The following is a 13,848-nucleotide window of genomic DNA, read 5'->3' on the forward strand; positions in this document are numbered from 1 at the left end:
TAACGCCGCTGATGAAGATTTCATTGGATTTTAGCTCCTGCGTATTTGGAATGATACGGGTTGTTTTGGTAGATTTCTCATCAGGTTGTTCATGCTATAGATATTCGACTAACTCTTAACATGTTATATTAACATTTTATATTAACATGTTTAGTTGTAGCTATCATATAACGTAAGCATACCATTCAGCTCGCTGTTGCCTCTATTATATCTCTTAATCGTTCATCATTTAAATTTTAAATGGTATGTCGGTTTTTGGTATTCAATTCTACCGAATGACTTTCCTAAACAGTGCGACTTATTGCGACTCTAGCGCAACTTATTTTCTTCTTTATTATACATTTCATGGCGGGGGTGACTTATAGTTTGGAAAATTTGGTATAAAACTGTTTAGGCTGCTCTGCTAGCATGTGTAATGTGAAACGTTTTCATATTGTTTGACTTGAACACGGTCCAGAGCCCCAGATATATCAAGTTAGTTTTGTAGTCAGCAGGTCTATGATATCTCATGACTCCGTGTCACCATAGTCTGATTATGAGCTCCAATATATCATAGAAGACGGGTTACTAAGACTTTGTGGTATGTGTTGTTTTATCTTTGGCTAAAACCATCACTTATTTACATATCAATTATATTGTGACAGACGTGTGCTGTATGACAAAGGCGGCTGTTTTGTGTGGTCTGATCAGAATATAATCATGGTAAAGCTGTATTCTATTGCCTCCGACGTGCAATATTTTTTATGTAGAGAGAAGCTGTAGCTTTGCACAAAGACCTTGATGAATTCGTCACAATCTGCCTGAAATGCACTATTAGTGAAATATTGCCAAGTTTTGTAATGGAAATTCTTTGTAGTGCAGTACACTTCTTATGTTGGTGCGTTGTTATAGGCCGGCTCTCATTTCTTAATGCGTATGCCCACTGTTGGATAGAAAAATTGTAGTGCTTACATGGTATTATATAAAATGCAACATTTTGTCGTATGATTCAAAACGGCGTGCTCTTTCTCTGACATTATGGCCGGCCTTGGCTCACGTCGACTTAGGCAATCTATTATTTATGTGATGATATTGATTTGAGGTACAAAAATATGAAAAGGATATTGGCTTTTCTTTGTGTTTGTGTCAGGGTAGATGTTAGACTCTTTGTGTCGTCCTTCAATTGTACTGCATGTTTTGCAGTTGTTTATTATGTCTCCTACGTTAATGGTAATCGCTCCGTTCCCAACTTGGTAGATACTGACTGGATATGTAACAAAGATAATGCTAGCGGGACCTCCTTGTCTGTATTGCTGCTGTCATAGCTGGGTCAGCAAGCTGTCTGCATTGTAGAAGGCAACTTATACATATAACCATCACTACTACTCAGTAATTAGTATTTATGTGTTGTAGAATGAATAGCAGACAAGATAACACCCTTTCCCTTGTATTTACGCCTCCTACGTTAGACTTTCACACACAGTAAGTGATTCCATATTCCGCTATGATATTGCTAGGCAACCCAGCTGCTATACAAGCTTTGATGGTCATAGGGCCTGTATATCATATGTATATCATATGGTGTGTAGTGGTCATCATGAGTCACTCCTTGTTGGGACAAAGTTTACCTTTTCGGCTGCAAAATTCATAACTGTGACACGACAAATATTGACATCTTGTCATTCTTTGTTGGTGATAACAACGCAATAGTAAAGACCAACGCAATCGAACCAAGTCTTTTCAAGTAGCTACATCTCGAGTGCAACAGTAGAGTTTTGTGAAGAATGGTGCAGAGCTGATTTGAGAAAATTACATTATTCCAGTTTTTTACACTATTGTCCGTCTGCGGTCGCCCGCAGTGACATAGGTTGCGTTCTGAATCCATTTTGAGGAAATAAAGGACCATACTTTTCGGACTATTAACCACTACTTTTTTCTGACGATTTGAGCTGTGCGGCTTATATAAGGGTGCTGCTATTCTGTGGCTTTTTCTTTCACCGCTAGGGCGCATTAACCAGAAGCTCCGGTTAATCCGCCACTAGCGGTGAAAAAAAATACGAAACAATGCCTAACGGTACTGTCCCGTTAGAAACTAGGTTAAAAAGCGTCAGTTAATACGAAACAGTGCCGTTAGGCATTGTTCCGTTTTAAACAGCAAAGTTGCTGCCGCGCTAAAAACACCGTCCTGAGTTCTGCGGCCTATACAAAGATGTAGCCAATGTATTGTTTTCTCATCGTTTTTTGGAAAGTAAAGCAGATACGGCTTATATAGGGGTGCGGTTTATAGTCCGAAAAGTACGGTAGTTATTGGATTTGCCAACAGTATTTTGTTAAATGTAGCGCAAGCTTTGATTGCTCCTGACCAAACCAAATCGACCATGACCGGAGTTTTGAGATGTCCGGCTGATTCCGACTGAATTGTTCGATTTTAGAAGCTCTGACTCGGTTGCCATAAAGCGATTTCATAAAATATTTTGTAAAGTGTAGATCGAGGTTACATAGTCGTCTGCATAGAGTTTTTGAAAGTTCTAGAAGATCAATAACTAGCCTGTGTACCAGAGCACAATTAGTTTAATGATTTAGGACTAGAATTTAGGAGTTGTGAAACCCATTTGCGTGACAATGCTTTCTCTCTGTCTTTAGGTCAGTAGGAATGCCATCATTGCGCCGCATCACAGTCACCAACAGATTAGATGGTGAAAATATACACCTGCTGTCTATTAGCGGCAGCACCGCACACTTTCACTGTTCCTTTTTCAAAGAAAAGGTACATATGTATACGTCGTTTCTCTTGCTTTCAGTAAAACATCAGTGACTAGTTCCACTTCTTCAGGATAGTTGCTCTTTTTAGTTTCTCAAATGGGCCTGACAATAACAAGCAGAGCTCTATTTGCAAAAGTTATGTGCAGCAAGCCTAGGTTGCTCAGTTGTATGAATAGCTCACACGTTTAAAGTCAGTTCCTGTGATTGTGCGTTCAGGCCTGCAAGGTGCCTTGGGACAATGTTGGATCGTAGAATAGAATTGTATTATTGAGCCACTATCACAGTTGTCAATGCAAACGAGTTTGATCAATAGGATCCTTGCATGGGTATACTCACGATTCAATAATAAACTATGTATGAACATTTACTAGCCATGGGTAGGCAGCCATCCATGTGAAAATGAGGTCTTATGACCCCCCTGCTGCTCGTCGCCAGTTTTTATCTAATATGGTACTATTATATGGTTGACAGTTGTTAGTATTAGTCACTGGCAGGTATTACAAGTGACTAATCTTCTGTGTTGCTGTAGAATAATAATATTGTTTAGAGCGGCTAATCAATAAATTAACAGTGTTCAATCAATCATTGCAGATGCTATGATCAGCTCTCAGGTTATCCAATAGGATAACCTGAGAGCTGACTTTCTCAGTTATCCTATTGGATAAATCTAAATCATTCATTCGTGCCTTCTTCGTCGTTCTTAATGATAATTCATCCATGTGAACATGAGTTTTTATAACACCTGCTGCTCATTGTCAGCTGTATCTACTCTAGTACTATTGTAAGATTGGCAGTAGCTGCCAATAATCACTGGCTGGTACCAGGCACAGTGACAAGTGTTTTGTGTTACTGTTGGATAGTGACAATTACTATAACCAGCCACTGCTAAGTTATACACAGGTCTATCACTATAGTTGCTAATGTCGTTTCTGCTGTGCAGTCTGTTTCTATTTACAAGGTACTACTAACAGCCGCAATATACATTCAGTTTAATTGTTCAAAGTGTTCCTATTCGTATTCCTCTTTGACGCAAGTGGTTTTATTTTTTATTGGTAGATTATACAACCTGGCAAGAACACCACATTCGATGTTGTATTCCTGGCAAGGCAGCTGGGCAATGTGGAGCATGCACTCAAGGTACAGACTGACCGCGGAGTGTTTATGTACCATGTGAGTGCTCTACCGAAATACTTTTAGCTCTCCAATTCTCTCGCATTTTCAGTTTTGGTCTTTGTGTCCAATGGATTAGACACTATTCTGATAATAAGGGTGTATCATGTACAATCTTGCATGTATAGAGTGTAACAATTAAGGCTGGTTCACACTGCATCGGTGCTGCTCTTTTGGCGTCTATCGTCAACTATGTGCACTGTAGAGCGATAGCATCGACGAAACAGCGCGCATATGTCGAGGAAGTTTGCAGCTGTCAAACTTTCCTGATATTTCGCTGAGCATCGTCCATAGTCATGTGCACCATTGCGGTGATAGTAATTCGCGGTTGCGGATAGAGTGGTTTATTTATTTCCGTTTATGATCGTTGCTGCAGTACTAGTATTTGATTCGAGCGCGCAAAAACCATGAAGTTCCTTCGAGGACAATTAATAAAAAAAATGAGAGAATGAGAACACTACGTCATGGAGTACTTGCTGATGCAAATCCGGATGGGTATGTGAGAGTGTGAACATTGTTATCATCGATGATCACCAAATTATTGTGGCATCAACGCTAGATATGGTGATATAGTGTGAACCAGCCTTTACACTCAAATTTATCTCATCCAATTGGATAGGAGGATGCTATGTAGCCTGGTGTACTTTTGTTTTGAATGTGTGCAATCTTGGGCTTTATAGTGTATATTTGATTGCTACTCTTTTGTATACAGTAGACGCTCCTACAACATAAATAATCCTCTAGAACTGCTAGGGTACTAGTATATACAAGAGATACATTGTTTTCTCTCTACAAGTGTGGCAAGAGAGAAAGGGATATTTGTAAGGATAACTCGAAGATGCTCGTTATTTGAATTGAGTTCAAGAACTTCCGCTGACTTGAAGCCTCACGTTAAATGGATTTCTTACCTAATACGGTGCAAAAACTTTACATAAATTCTTTTAAATAATTGGAATTTATGTAAAAGGAGGAGTTTACGATGTAGGGGTGTCTACTGTATAGAGTAAACCATGTCTGCGGTAGGTATTAAAGGTCCAATCGGGCAGTGGCCAGCTGAAACAATCTGTTAAAATTATGTTGTTAAGCAGAGGTTTTTGTGTAAAATTCCTCAAATTCAGGTCTTTTGAAGCATCAGTTTTTTTGTAACTGGCCATAATGTAGATACATGCTTGGTCTCGGCTCAAAAATCAACTGATGTCTGGACTGGTCATTCAATGACATGTGTAAAGAGAATTGTGGGTTATTGTTGAGTCAGCTAATCAATAAATTAGTGACGTTCATTCCTTACATATGAAACAATCGTGCATAAGCTGGTGCTGAATTTCTCGGTTATCCTATTGAATTAAGCTAATTCAATTACTCACATCTTCTTTTGTTGTTTCTAATATGTCACTCTTTCGATGTTTGTAGAATTTTAAAAATTAAGATATTTTAGCGATGTGTGGAATGAGTTTGTCATTCACTGTCTAATCTTATGCTAGTATGCATTATTGGTGTCTGTGTGAATGTACCACTAAAATATGTATTGCTCCAATAACATATTTTTTCTGTGCATATTCCGAGCAAAAGATTTTTGCCGCAGAAATATATCTCGAATAGTTAAAACATCTAGTAACTCAGGCTAGGTTTCTGTCAACAACAACACACGGTTATTTTCATATGTCATCAAATGGCCGGGTCAAATCGGGGTTGTTTTTGAGCCGTGACCAAACGTGTCTGCACATTCAGCCAGTTACAAAAATCTGGTACTTCAAGTAACCTGAACTATGGTGATTCTACATAAGAAACTGCCATAGCATGGTGTTAACAGATTGTTTCCCCTGAACATAATATAACAGGGCCTTTAAAGAGTGTCGTTTGCCATGCTATATGAATTGTGTCTTACACACTATTTTACACTTGTTATGCATATTAATTATATATTATATTATGTTGTAAATATATGTTATATATTATTTTGTCTTCAGCGCACTTTCCATTATTTTCTACCTACAGGTGTTTGGAGTTGGTATAAATAACCCATTTAGGCTGAAGCCCTTACTCGGGGCGAGAGTGCCTGTAAATGGCAGCTATTCTCCTATAATCAGCATGCATAATCCCTTCAGTGACTCACTCCATGTGGTAGAGATGTTCTCTAGTGGAGGCAATATACACTTGGAGCTACCTACGGGGGCTGCGCAAGCCAGTCGTAGTATGTGGGTATGTTTGCTATGACCGTATATTGGTTATTGCACTTGGAATTCCCATTTAAGTCTTGCTAAAAACTGCTATGAATGGAAGTAGATGTATCTCTATATGACTACATTGTTTACATATTTGTATTACTGAGATGTTACCTCTATTTGAGTTCTATGAACATTTGGCTTAATTTAAGTTGTATAATTTCTCATTTGCAGTTACAGAGGCAAACAACTCATAAAACAGAGATTCTGTTAACTCTTTCACTGCGGAATTCGTTTACCTGTTCGCATGGAATCAGTTTTTGCCAAAAATCCTCGGCTGATGTGTTCGCAATATTTTCGTTGTAAAAGATGGCGTTGTTTTCTTAGAGCTTCAATCTGAAGTTCTTTGAAGTCGACCAAAAATTCTGATCTAGATTTGATGCATTTGAAGTACGGAAGCCTTGTGTAATATTTTTTTCCATTAATAAAGCCAGCTGTAGAAAAGTGCTATCGTTTGCACAGTTCAACTAAAAGGCAGACCCCTATTCTCTAATATAAATATTAAGTTATTAGAAGTATGTCAAGCCCAATGTTGAAGATTTTTATTAGCATGAACGGCAGAAATACATTTAGATGACTGTTTAAATTTTTTTTATTTCATTCTAAACCGAAATTTAACATTTAAGCACTGGGAAATTATGCTGTGAATTCTGACTGAAAAGAATCTGTTTTATTTTGAGGAAATGATAGTACAAAATCTTAAATTTATGATGGCAAAATTTTGGTTTAATCTTTTAACTCTATGGTCTGTGGTTAATGCTTTTGTATAGGTATTAAGGTAAGTCGTTATAATAATTTATCGTCAGAATGAACACTATAGACGAGCTGTTTGAACAGCTTTCCATAGTAGAAGAGTTACTCAGGTGTCGGTATATAAAGTTTGTTTTGTGTCTCTTTTGTAAGACAGTTTAGGTGTTCATGCGCAACCAACTGCAACCAACCACCTTACAAGATTCATTACCTCCTGTGGTTTTGAAATTGCTGAACATCCTGTTTTCTTTTTAGTTCACAGCATGCAAATTTTTAAAGATATTTTGCTCCGTTGAGTGGTCGGTCCTTAGTTGTACAGATAAATCAGCTGGATGATTGCTCAAGTATTTTTAATTTGCTTCCTATCACAACAATAAGATAATTTTTCTGGGCATAGCTGCCGCTTTGTGTTGATAAAACAATGAGAGAAAGAGATAAGAGTTTGTGGGCAGATAATTGTTCTTAGGCAGAGGTCAGTTTGGTGGTAAGGCTGAGTGGCTGTCTTTGCTCTAGTTACTGGTAAAGGCTGCTTACATTTTCAATATCGTATCATAGACAATCTTTGGACATTTTTTTAGATAATCTGTCGTAGTTAATTCCTTTATTTTCTAACAAGATAATCATTTCTATTAATTGTTGTCGTTTTATACTACGCTTGCACAAGTTGCATCGACGTTGGTATATATCTATAGAAATTACAGTTTTTGTCATTTTGTTAAACCCTGGGTCCACTTACAAAAATTAAAATGTAGCAATAAAATTCTCCACGGCACTGTATTTCATCTTGAGACCTCCAGATCTTGAGGTGGTGAACTTAACCATTAAGCTACACATCGGGCAAATAACCCAAGACGTGGGTATTGTTTTAGTAAAGTAACTTTCTAGGTAAGTTACTCAAACTCATTAGGTAATTATTCTATTACCCTTGCAACACCAGTCATCCTTCTAATATATATATAAATTATATAGTAGGGAATTATTATATAATATACAATATATATGTATTGTTATATATATTGGAAATGACTATGATCTTGAGGTGAATGCTCAAACTTCCAGGTAATGGTGCGTTTACACTGGCCGATTTTGTCACCGATTTTGTCGAGCACCGACAAATTTGATGAGTCGGCGTCAGTAGGTGTGAACAGAGATTTCGGTGTCGGCACCGATCTGAAAATCGGTTTCGGTGCAACCCAGCAGTGCCCGGTTGTGCCGACAAATCGGGCGCTCATCAGCCAATCAGAAGCTAGAAGCCTCATTAAAGCTATATGTGAAGCTATTGAAAACCATTAGCAGTTATATTATAGTAGTGAGTGTCATAATAATAATATTATTTAAATAAATATTAGTAGACTAGACTGGTACATATGTTGATAGCAGTCGTGACACGCAAGGGTACACCAAAAAGCTCCTTGCGTACACACAAAACAATAACTAATAACTACTGCTACTGCTACTACCAACAAACAACAACAAAATAAATATTATATCAAACAAACCTGTTTTTCCTCCTCCATCATACAGGCTGTCAGAGCTGCCGCAGCCGATCCTGCCATCAACAAAATCTCATCGTCATCGGAAGACTCCATTCGGCATACAGTAGTTGCTTCTAGCGGTAGTAGTAGTAGTAGGAGCGGCAGCAGCAGTAGTAGTTTAGTACTAGTATAGAATTTTCCACATCAAGCGCGTTGATTTTTATGTGTCCTTGTCTTCGCGTGGTCAGGTGAAAGTCAGAACGGTGAAGCGCTGTGATTGGCTGTTGGTACCGACAAAAATACTTCGATCGTTGCAATGTAAAGGGGGAGTCGGTGTCGGCACTGATACGTGAAATGTCTGAGTCGGGGTATTGGCACCTAATTGGAGTCGGTGTCGGCCAGTGTAAACGCACCTTAAGAGAATTCGACTCTGATTAGACATTATCACCCCATTTGGTTAACCAGGGTAAAGAAACCATTTTACATATCTATATTTTTCGTGCCATGCGGATTTTTCATTGCTAGATATTAATGGCTATAACTGGACACAGGGTTTAACAAAAAGACCAGCACTAAGATCTATATATATACTAGCTGGATGCCCCGCGTTGCCCGAATATTAAAAAATCAGCTTATAAACAATGGGAGGTAATGTAGTTGCCTGTCACTTGCTATTAGCCTGGCACATTACCAATGGCTAAGTTGAGTAAGCTCACTACTAAGAGCTAACTATTTGCTCTCACAATTGAGCACGCATAAAATTACGCTAAAACTCTCCACGACAGAGAGCGATTGCTATTTGTACCCATATAGCTACATATATTGCTTAGCAAATCTATCAAGCTAGTGTGGCTTAATCGGTAAGGTATTAGACTGGTGAACCGGAGGGTCCTAGATCAAATCCTCTGCAATATGGATTCTTTATTCTAAGATTTTACTAGCTATAGCTGGACATACACGGATGGATACACAAACTTTGAGAAATATATGTATAGATTTATAGATAAAGATAATATAATACATATAGTTTAAGAATAGGTTAAACTTATCTTTCAGCTACTGTTCACTTACAAGGATATGGTCTTTCCTCTCATCTATTTCTATGTAGTGACATTAATTCATGAAGAATGCAAACATTAACCTACTTCATCACCCTAATATTGCTTTTCTAAGGTCATCAGTGGTGAGACCTCTAATTGAAGATCATCTGCTAACAGTGGTTGCTACTAGTGTTCTTACTCTTGCTGCCTGCTGCCTTTTGATCTCGTGAGGGGAGATATCGTTAACATTATTCATGGCAATTTCTTGTTCATTTACCTATATATCAACATACATTGTTGGAAACAAGCTGTATGATGTTTTTGTTTGAACACTGATAGTTTTTTATGGACATATTACGATAACTTATAACATTAGAGACACTTGAAAGTAACTCCCAGTTAATATTTACAGTTCCTTACAGGAATAGGGGCTGTAGTTATCTGTCTCTGGTATCTTTAATAACAATGCAGCACAAAGCCATCGGACCTCATGAATAATTTATGTAATCGATATCAAAACGATTCTACCTTACACATTAATGTGGTATATGTTAGCCTGGGCTGCGGTCTTCATTAGTATTAGCTCTACTGAATTGTTTTATAGTCCATGGGAATACTCCTTATAAGAACATGTAAAATTTTGAATGGATCTTTTTCAGAACTGCTGCTATGCTTCTGAAAGTTTCCCTTTGTTGTTCCAAATGTAGTAGCTTAGCAGTCCAGTTTGCGGTAAGGGATCCTCAGGTGTGCTAAATATACGCATAATGATTCTATTAGTATGGCAAAGCAATCGATTGACGCAGGTGGTAGAGTGCTGGTCTACCTAGCCGAAAGTCAGGAGTTTGAAGTCCTTTGAAAGCATTTTGCTTCTGTCACCTTCAATTGTGACTTCAGAAAGATGGACACGCTTCTTATTATAATAAAAATGATCCAATTTTTAATAGTGGCACAATCAGCTTCAGCGGATGGCAATGCAAACTGTCTCGATTGTCAAGTATTCAGTTCTCAAATTTATGTGTAATAAATGTGAATAGAATCCCTTTCACTTATGCCTGACCATAACTTTGTTTCGGATTTATAGCTGATCATTCAATCCTATATTCTCACAAGAGATTTCCCAACATGCATCTTAGTACTCACTGGGAACGTGAAACCTGAGCTGTTAGCACTTGCTAACACGTAACTGAGAGGTCATCTGAATTAGTCGCGTGTATCACCTTTGGTGTTTACATATGACACACAAATTTTGAGCTATGTAGCTACTGATCATTAATAGCATGCTGTTCTGGAAAGCTCAAGGGGTAGACGGTATAACTAGCATGATGCTAGCTCATTCTAATGACCAAGGTCATACATGTATTTGATGTGTATTTGATTCGGCTCGCCGTAAGGCTTATTCGTGTACATTGTTAACGGGTTTTTAAGAACAGGTTAAAATAACAAGTCAGGCGTCCTCTGAATACAGTACTCAACTATGTGTTTGCCTATATTGATCAGTACATACAATGTCATTGTGAAATAAATCATGAAAGAAGGCTTGGCTGTCCATGGTATTGTATCTAACTGGATCGGTCATTTTACTGGCTTTAACTTCCTTAAAAACTCTTATTTCCTTCATTGGTCGTTTATGAGCACCAGTGTGTCATTTATGTGTCTATATAACTGAGATGTGTATTTGAGGTTTCAAATTGGATCAATAACCATGCGTAATAAGCGGTGGAATGTTTCTGCCATTGGTATTTGCCAAGCAAATAGTTTAATTTTTTCCGATGTTTTTTGAACTGCGACTGTAGCAATTTATTCCCATTGGTACACAGGCTGCTCAAGTTTTCATCAAACGCAAGGTCTCGGGTGATTCACGAAATTAGTAAAATCTAACATGAAGCTCTCATCTGATTGACAGGAGTGGTCCATACAATTAGTTATAGTACTATTCCTAACATAGATGTTCAAGGTTGCGGGCAGGACTCGTTAGACTGACTTCTGTGCAGGTCAGATAGTGTTGCTATTTTCACAGTTATTGGACACCATTAACACATTCTAGTTAGTAAAAGCCTTGAATATGTAGTGCGAACAGTAAAGTGCATGTCCGATTCTTGCTAAAGTATACAAAAGAGGAATATTTTATTTAGTTAGATGGGCAGGTTTGTGTTGAATTATCAAACTTTATATCAAGACTTTCCATCTCCGCTTGCATAGATATTTGTATACTCCGTTTCCAAATTAACCTGATTACTCACTTTCTCGCATTAAGCATTCAATGAACTTTCCAAATGAGTCATAATTATAATGTACCGAAACCTTTGTTGGTTTAGGAGGGATGAACTTGTTGAAAATTTGCAGTGAAATAAATCTTCACATTTCCGTTGCTAAATATGATTTGTAACAGCGCATGCAGTTTTTTCTTCGTTTCTTCTTCAGATCTTTTCTTTTTCAGTTATTTCTCTCTCTCTCTTCTGTGAAATAACCTGCTATGACCTTGTTATGCAGCGAAGTCTTTTGGGTTCATTCACTAAGATTCTAACCAATTAAACCACTCCTTATACTTTAACACGGTAACACGTATACAGTATGTGTGGTTTTCCACCAACCTGAAAACCACTGTCTCCAAAAGTTGGCTGGTGATTTTGCGTAGGCGTACTCCCACGCACCATTGATGACCGGTGAATAGATGATTTGGCTGGGTGCCAACCTTACCTATAGAACAATCATGTCAAAATTATTGCTGGATACTCCATTGACGCTTCTGAATGAAGCTGTCATTACTAAGGCAAATAAAAGGTCACCCTTTCTTGTACCTCCATTGATAGTTTCTTTCAACAAGTTTTTAGATTGTCAAAAAGAAAGATGCCTGCTATTTATGGTCAGAGTTGGAACTCAAAAGTAAATCTCATTCTGCTAAACTATTTTTCCCAATATTTGCACTGCTGCTATAGTAAAAGCAATACTTATTTCGAAATTAGATTGTGTTTGATTGAAGCTTTTATGAACTCTGGCTAGCGTTTTATAAACAAATGCACATTAGCGTGTTCATAGTCTCTAGCTAACGTGGTTTTGTCGGATATGTTTTCAAGTGGGAAGGAAAAATGAAGGTTCATTTTATTAAGCTACAAGACCAATTTTTCGTATGGCATTATCTTTGGTGATTGCATGTAAAGGGCTCAGCTGTGCAGCACGATGTTAACACTCTGAAGTCCGCGCCTGAGATAATATGGGGTTGTTTTCTCATTAGATCATATGTCTGAGAAAACTCCACATACTCTCCAAAACTGTGATAGGTTGTGAAGTTTGTTATGACTAGAAAAAACAACTAGTTTTAGTGTATAGCTCTTGTTGCTGAGGAAAAGCTGTCTATGTTTATCGATTTCAGAGCTTTCATTACCAAGAACTTTAATCACTATGTCATTATAGAATAGTCACGCCTCAGCTTAATGCGTTCGGGAACTGAGCTTGTATGTCGATTTACTGCGGTCTGAAGACCCTATCTCTCTTCTTTTATATACATGTATATAAATCTCAAAGTTTGTGGGTGTGTGATTCAGTTTGTACGGCTATAGCTATTAAAAATTGGAATGAAGAATCTGTATTGCAGAAGATTTGATCTAGGAAGCTCCAGTTTTCCGGACGATATGCAAGATGCACGATTGATGGATTCATTGGGCGATATATAAGTTTCTATGTAGGTTAAAATACGCATACCGCCCTGCATAATGGCACAAAATCATTTTATGCTTGCTCTCACGGCTTTTATTAGTAAGTTTGCTAACTTACTCAAATTAGCCATTGGCAATGTGCCAGACTAATGGCAAATGGTAGGCAACTACATTACCTGTCACTGTTTATAAGCCGCTTTTTAATACCCGTGCAATGCCTGGCATTTGGCTATTTTCCCATAAAAATTAGCTAAATATAAATTACAGTAAACCTCTAATTGAATGCCACCTTTATTTAAAGGCCACCTCTATTTGACCATCACTTTAGGAAGAGGGTTGAAAAATAAAGCACCACCATTTAATTGAACGTCACCACCATTTGACTGTCACTTTGACATTCTTTGATCTCTGCGAACCCTTAATAACAAGGGACTAGTAGAGAAGTGTCCACAAAATTGTTCTAATAATGACTCAGTTACATCAATGACAATTAATTCTTTTGTTGTTTCTATTCGTATCGAAGTCCATTTTCCAACTTCAAAGATTTTCGGTATGTTTGTTAAAACTTTGAAAGCAACACCATAGAAATAATTAGTAATCTGCATCAGACTAATCGTAGATCCCTGTTTGACGCGGTCTTATTACTTCAACGTATATGAAAAATGGTTTGCATTTACGATGGTATATGAACGACTAGTTTTAGGCTGAAAGCTGTGCTTAGCTGCCATGTGATTGTAGCGTATCATTATTTGTGTGAAACGCAATCCGTAAGTTTTTCTCTGCCAAAAATAGTTTT

At 37.7% G+C, this 13,848-nt stretch overlaps 1 protein-coding gene across 1 annotated transcript in view; it reads left to right on the plus strand.

Moving 5' to 3' along the window:
* LOC137405716 (transmembrane protein 131-like) overlaps window positions 1–13,848 on the plus strand; it is an 82,645-nt gene that overhangs the window by 4,630 nt on the left and 64,167 nt on the right. Inside the window, exons 4-7 of the mRNA XM_068092077.1 lie at window positions 1,393–1,461; window positions 2,623–2,746; window positions 3,799–3,912; window positions 5,908–6,111. Coding sequence (XP_067948178.1) covers window positions 1,393–1,461; window positions 2,623–2,746; window positions 3,799–3,912; window positions 5,908–6,111 — 511 coding nt within the window. The remainder of the gene's footprint in view (window positions 1–1,392; window positions 1,462–2,622; window positions 2,747–3,798; window positions 3,913–5,907; window positions 6,112–13,848) is intronic.

Source organism: Watersipora subatra, chromosome 10 (genome assembly GCF_963576615.1).
Source record: "Watersipora subatra chromosome 10, tzWatSuba1.1, whole genome shotgun sequence".
NCBI lineage: Eukaryota > Metazoa > Bryozoa > Gymnolaemata > Cheilostomatida > Watersiporidae > Watersipora > Watersipora subatra.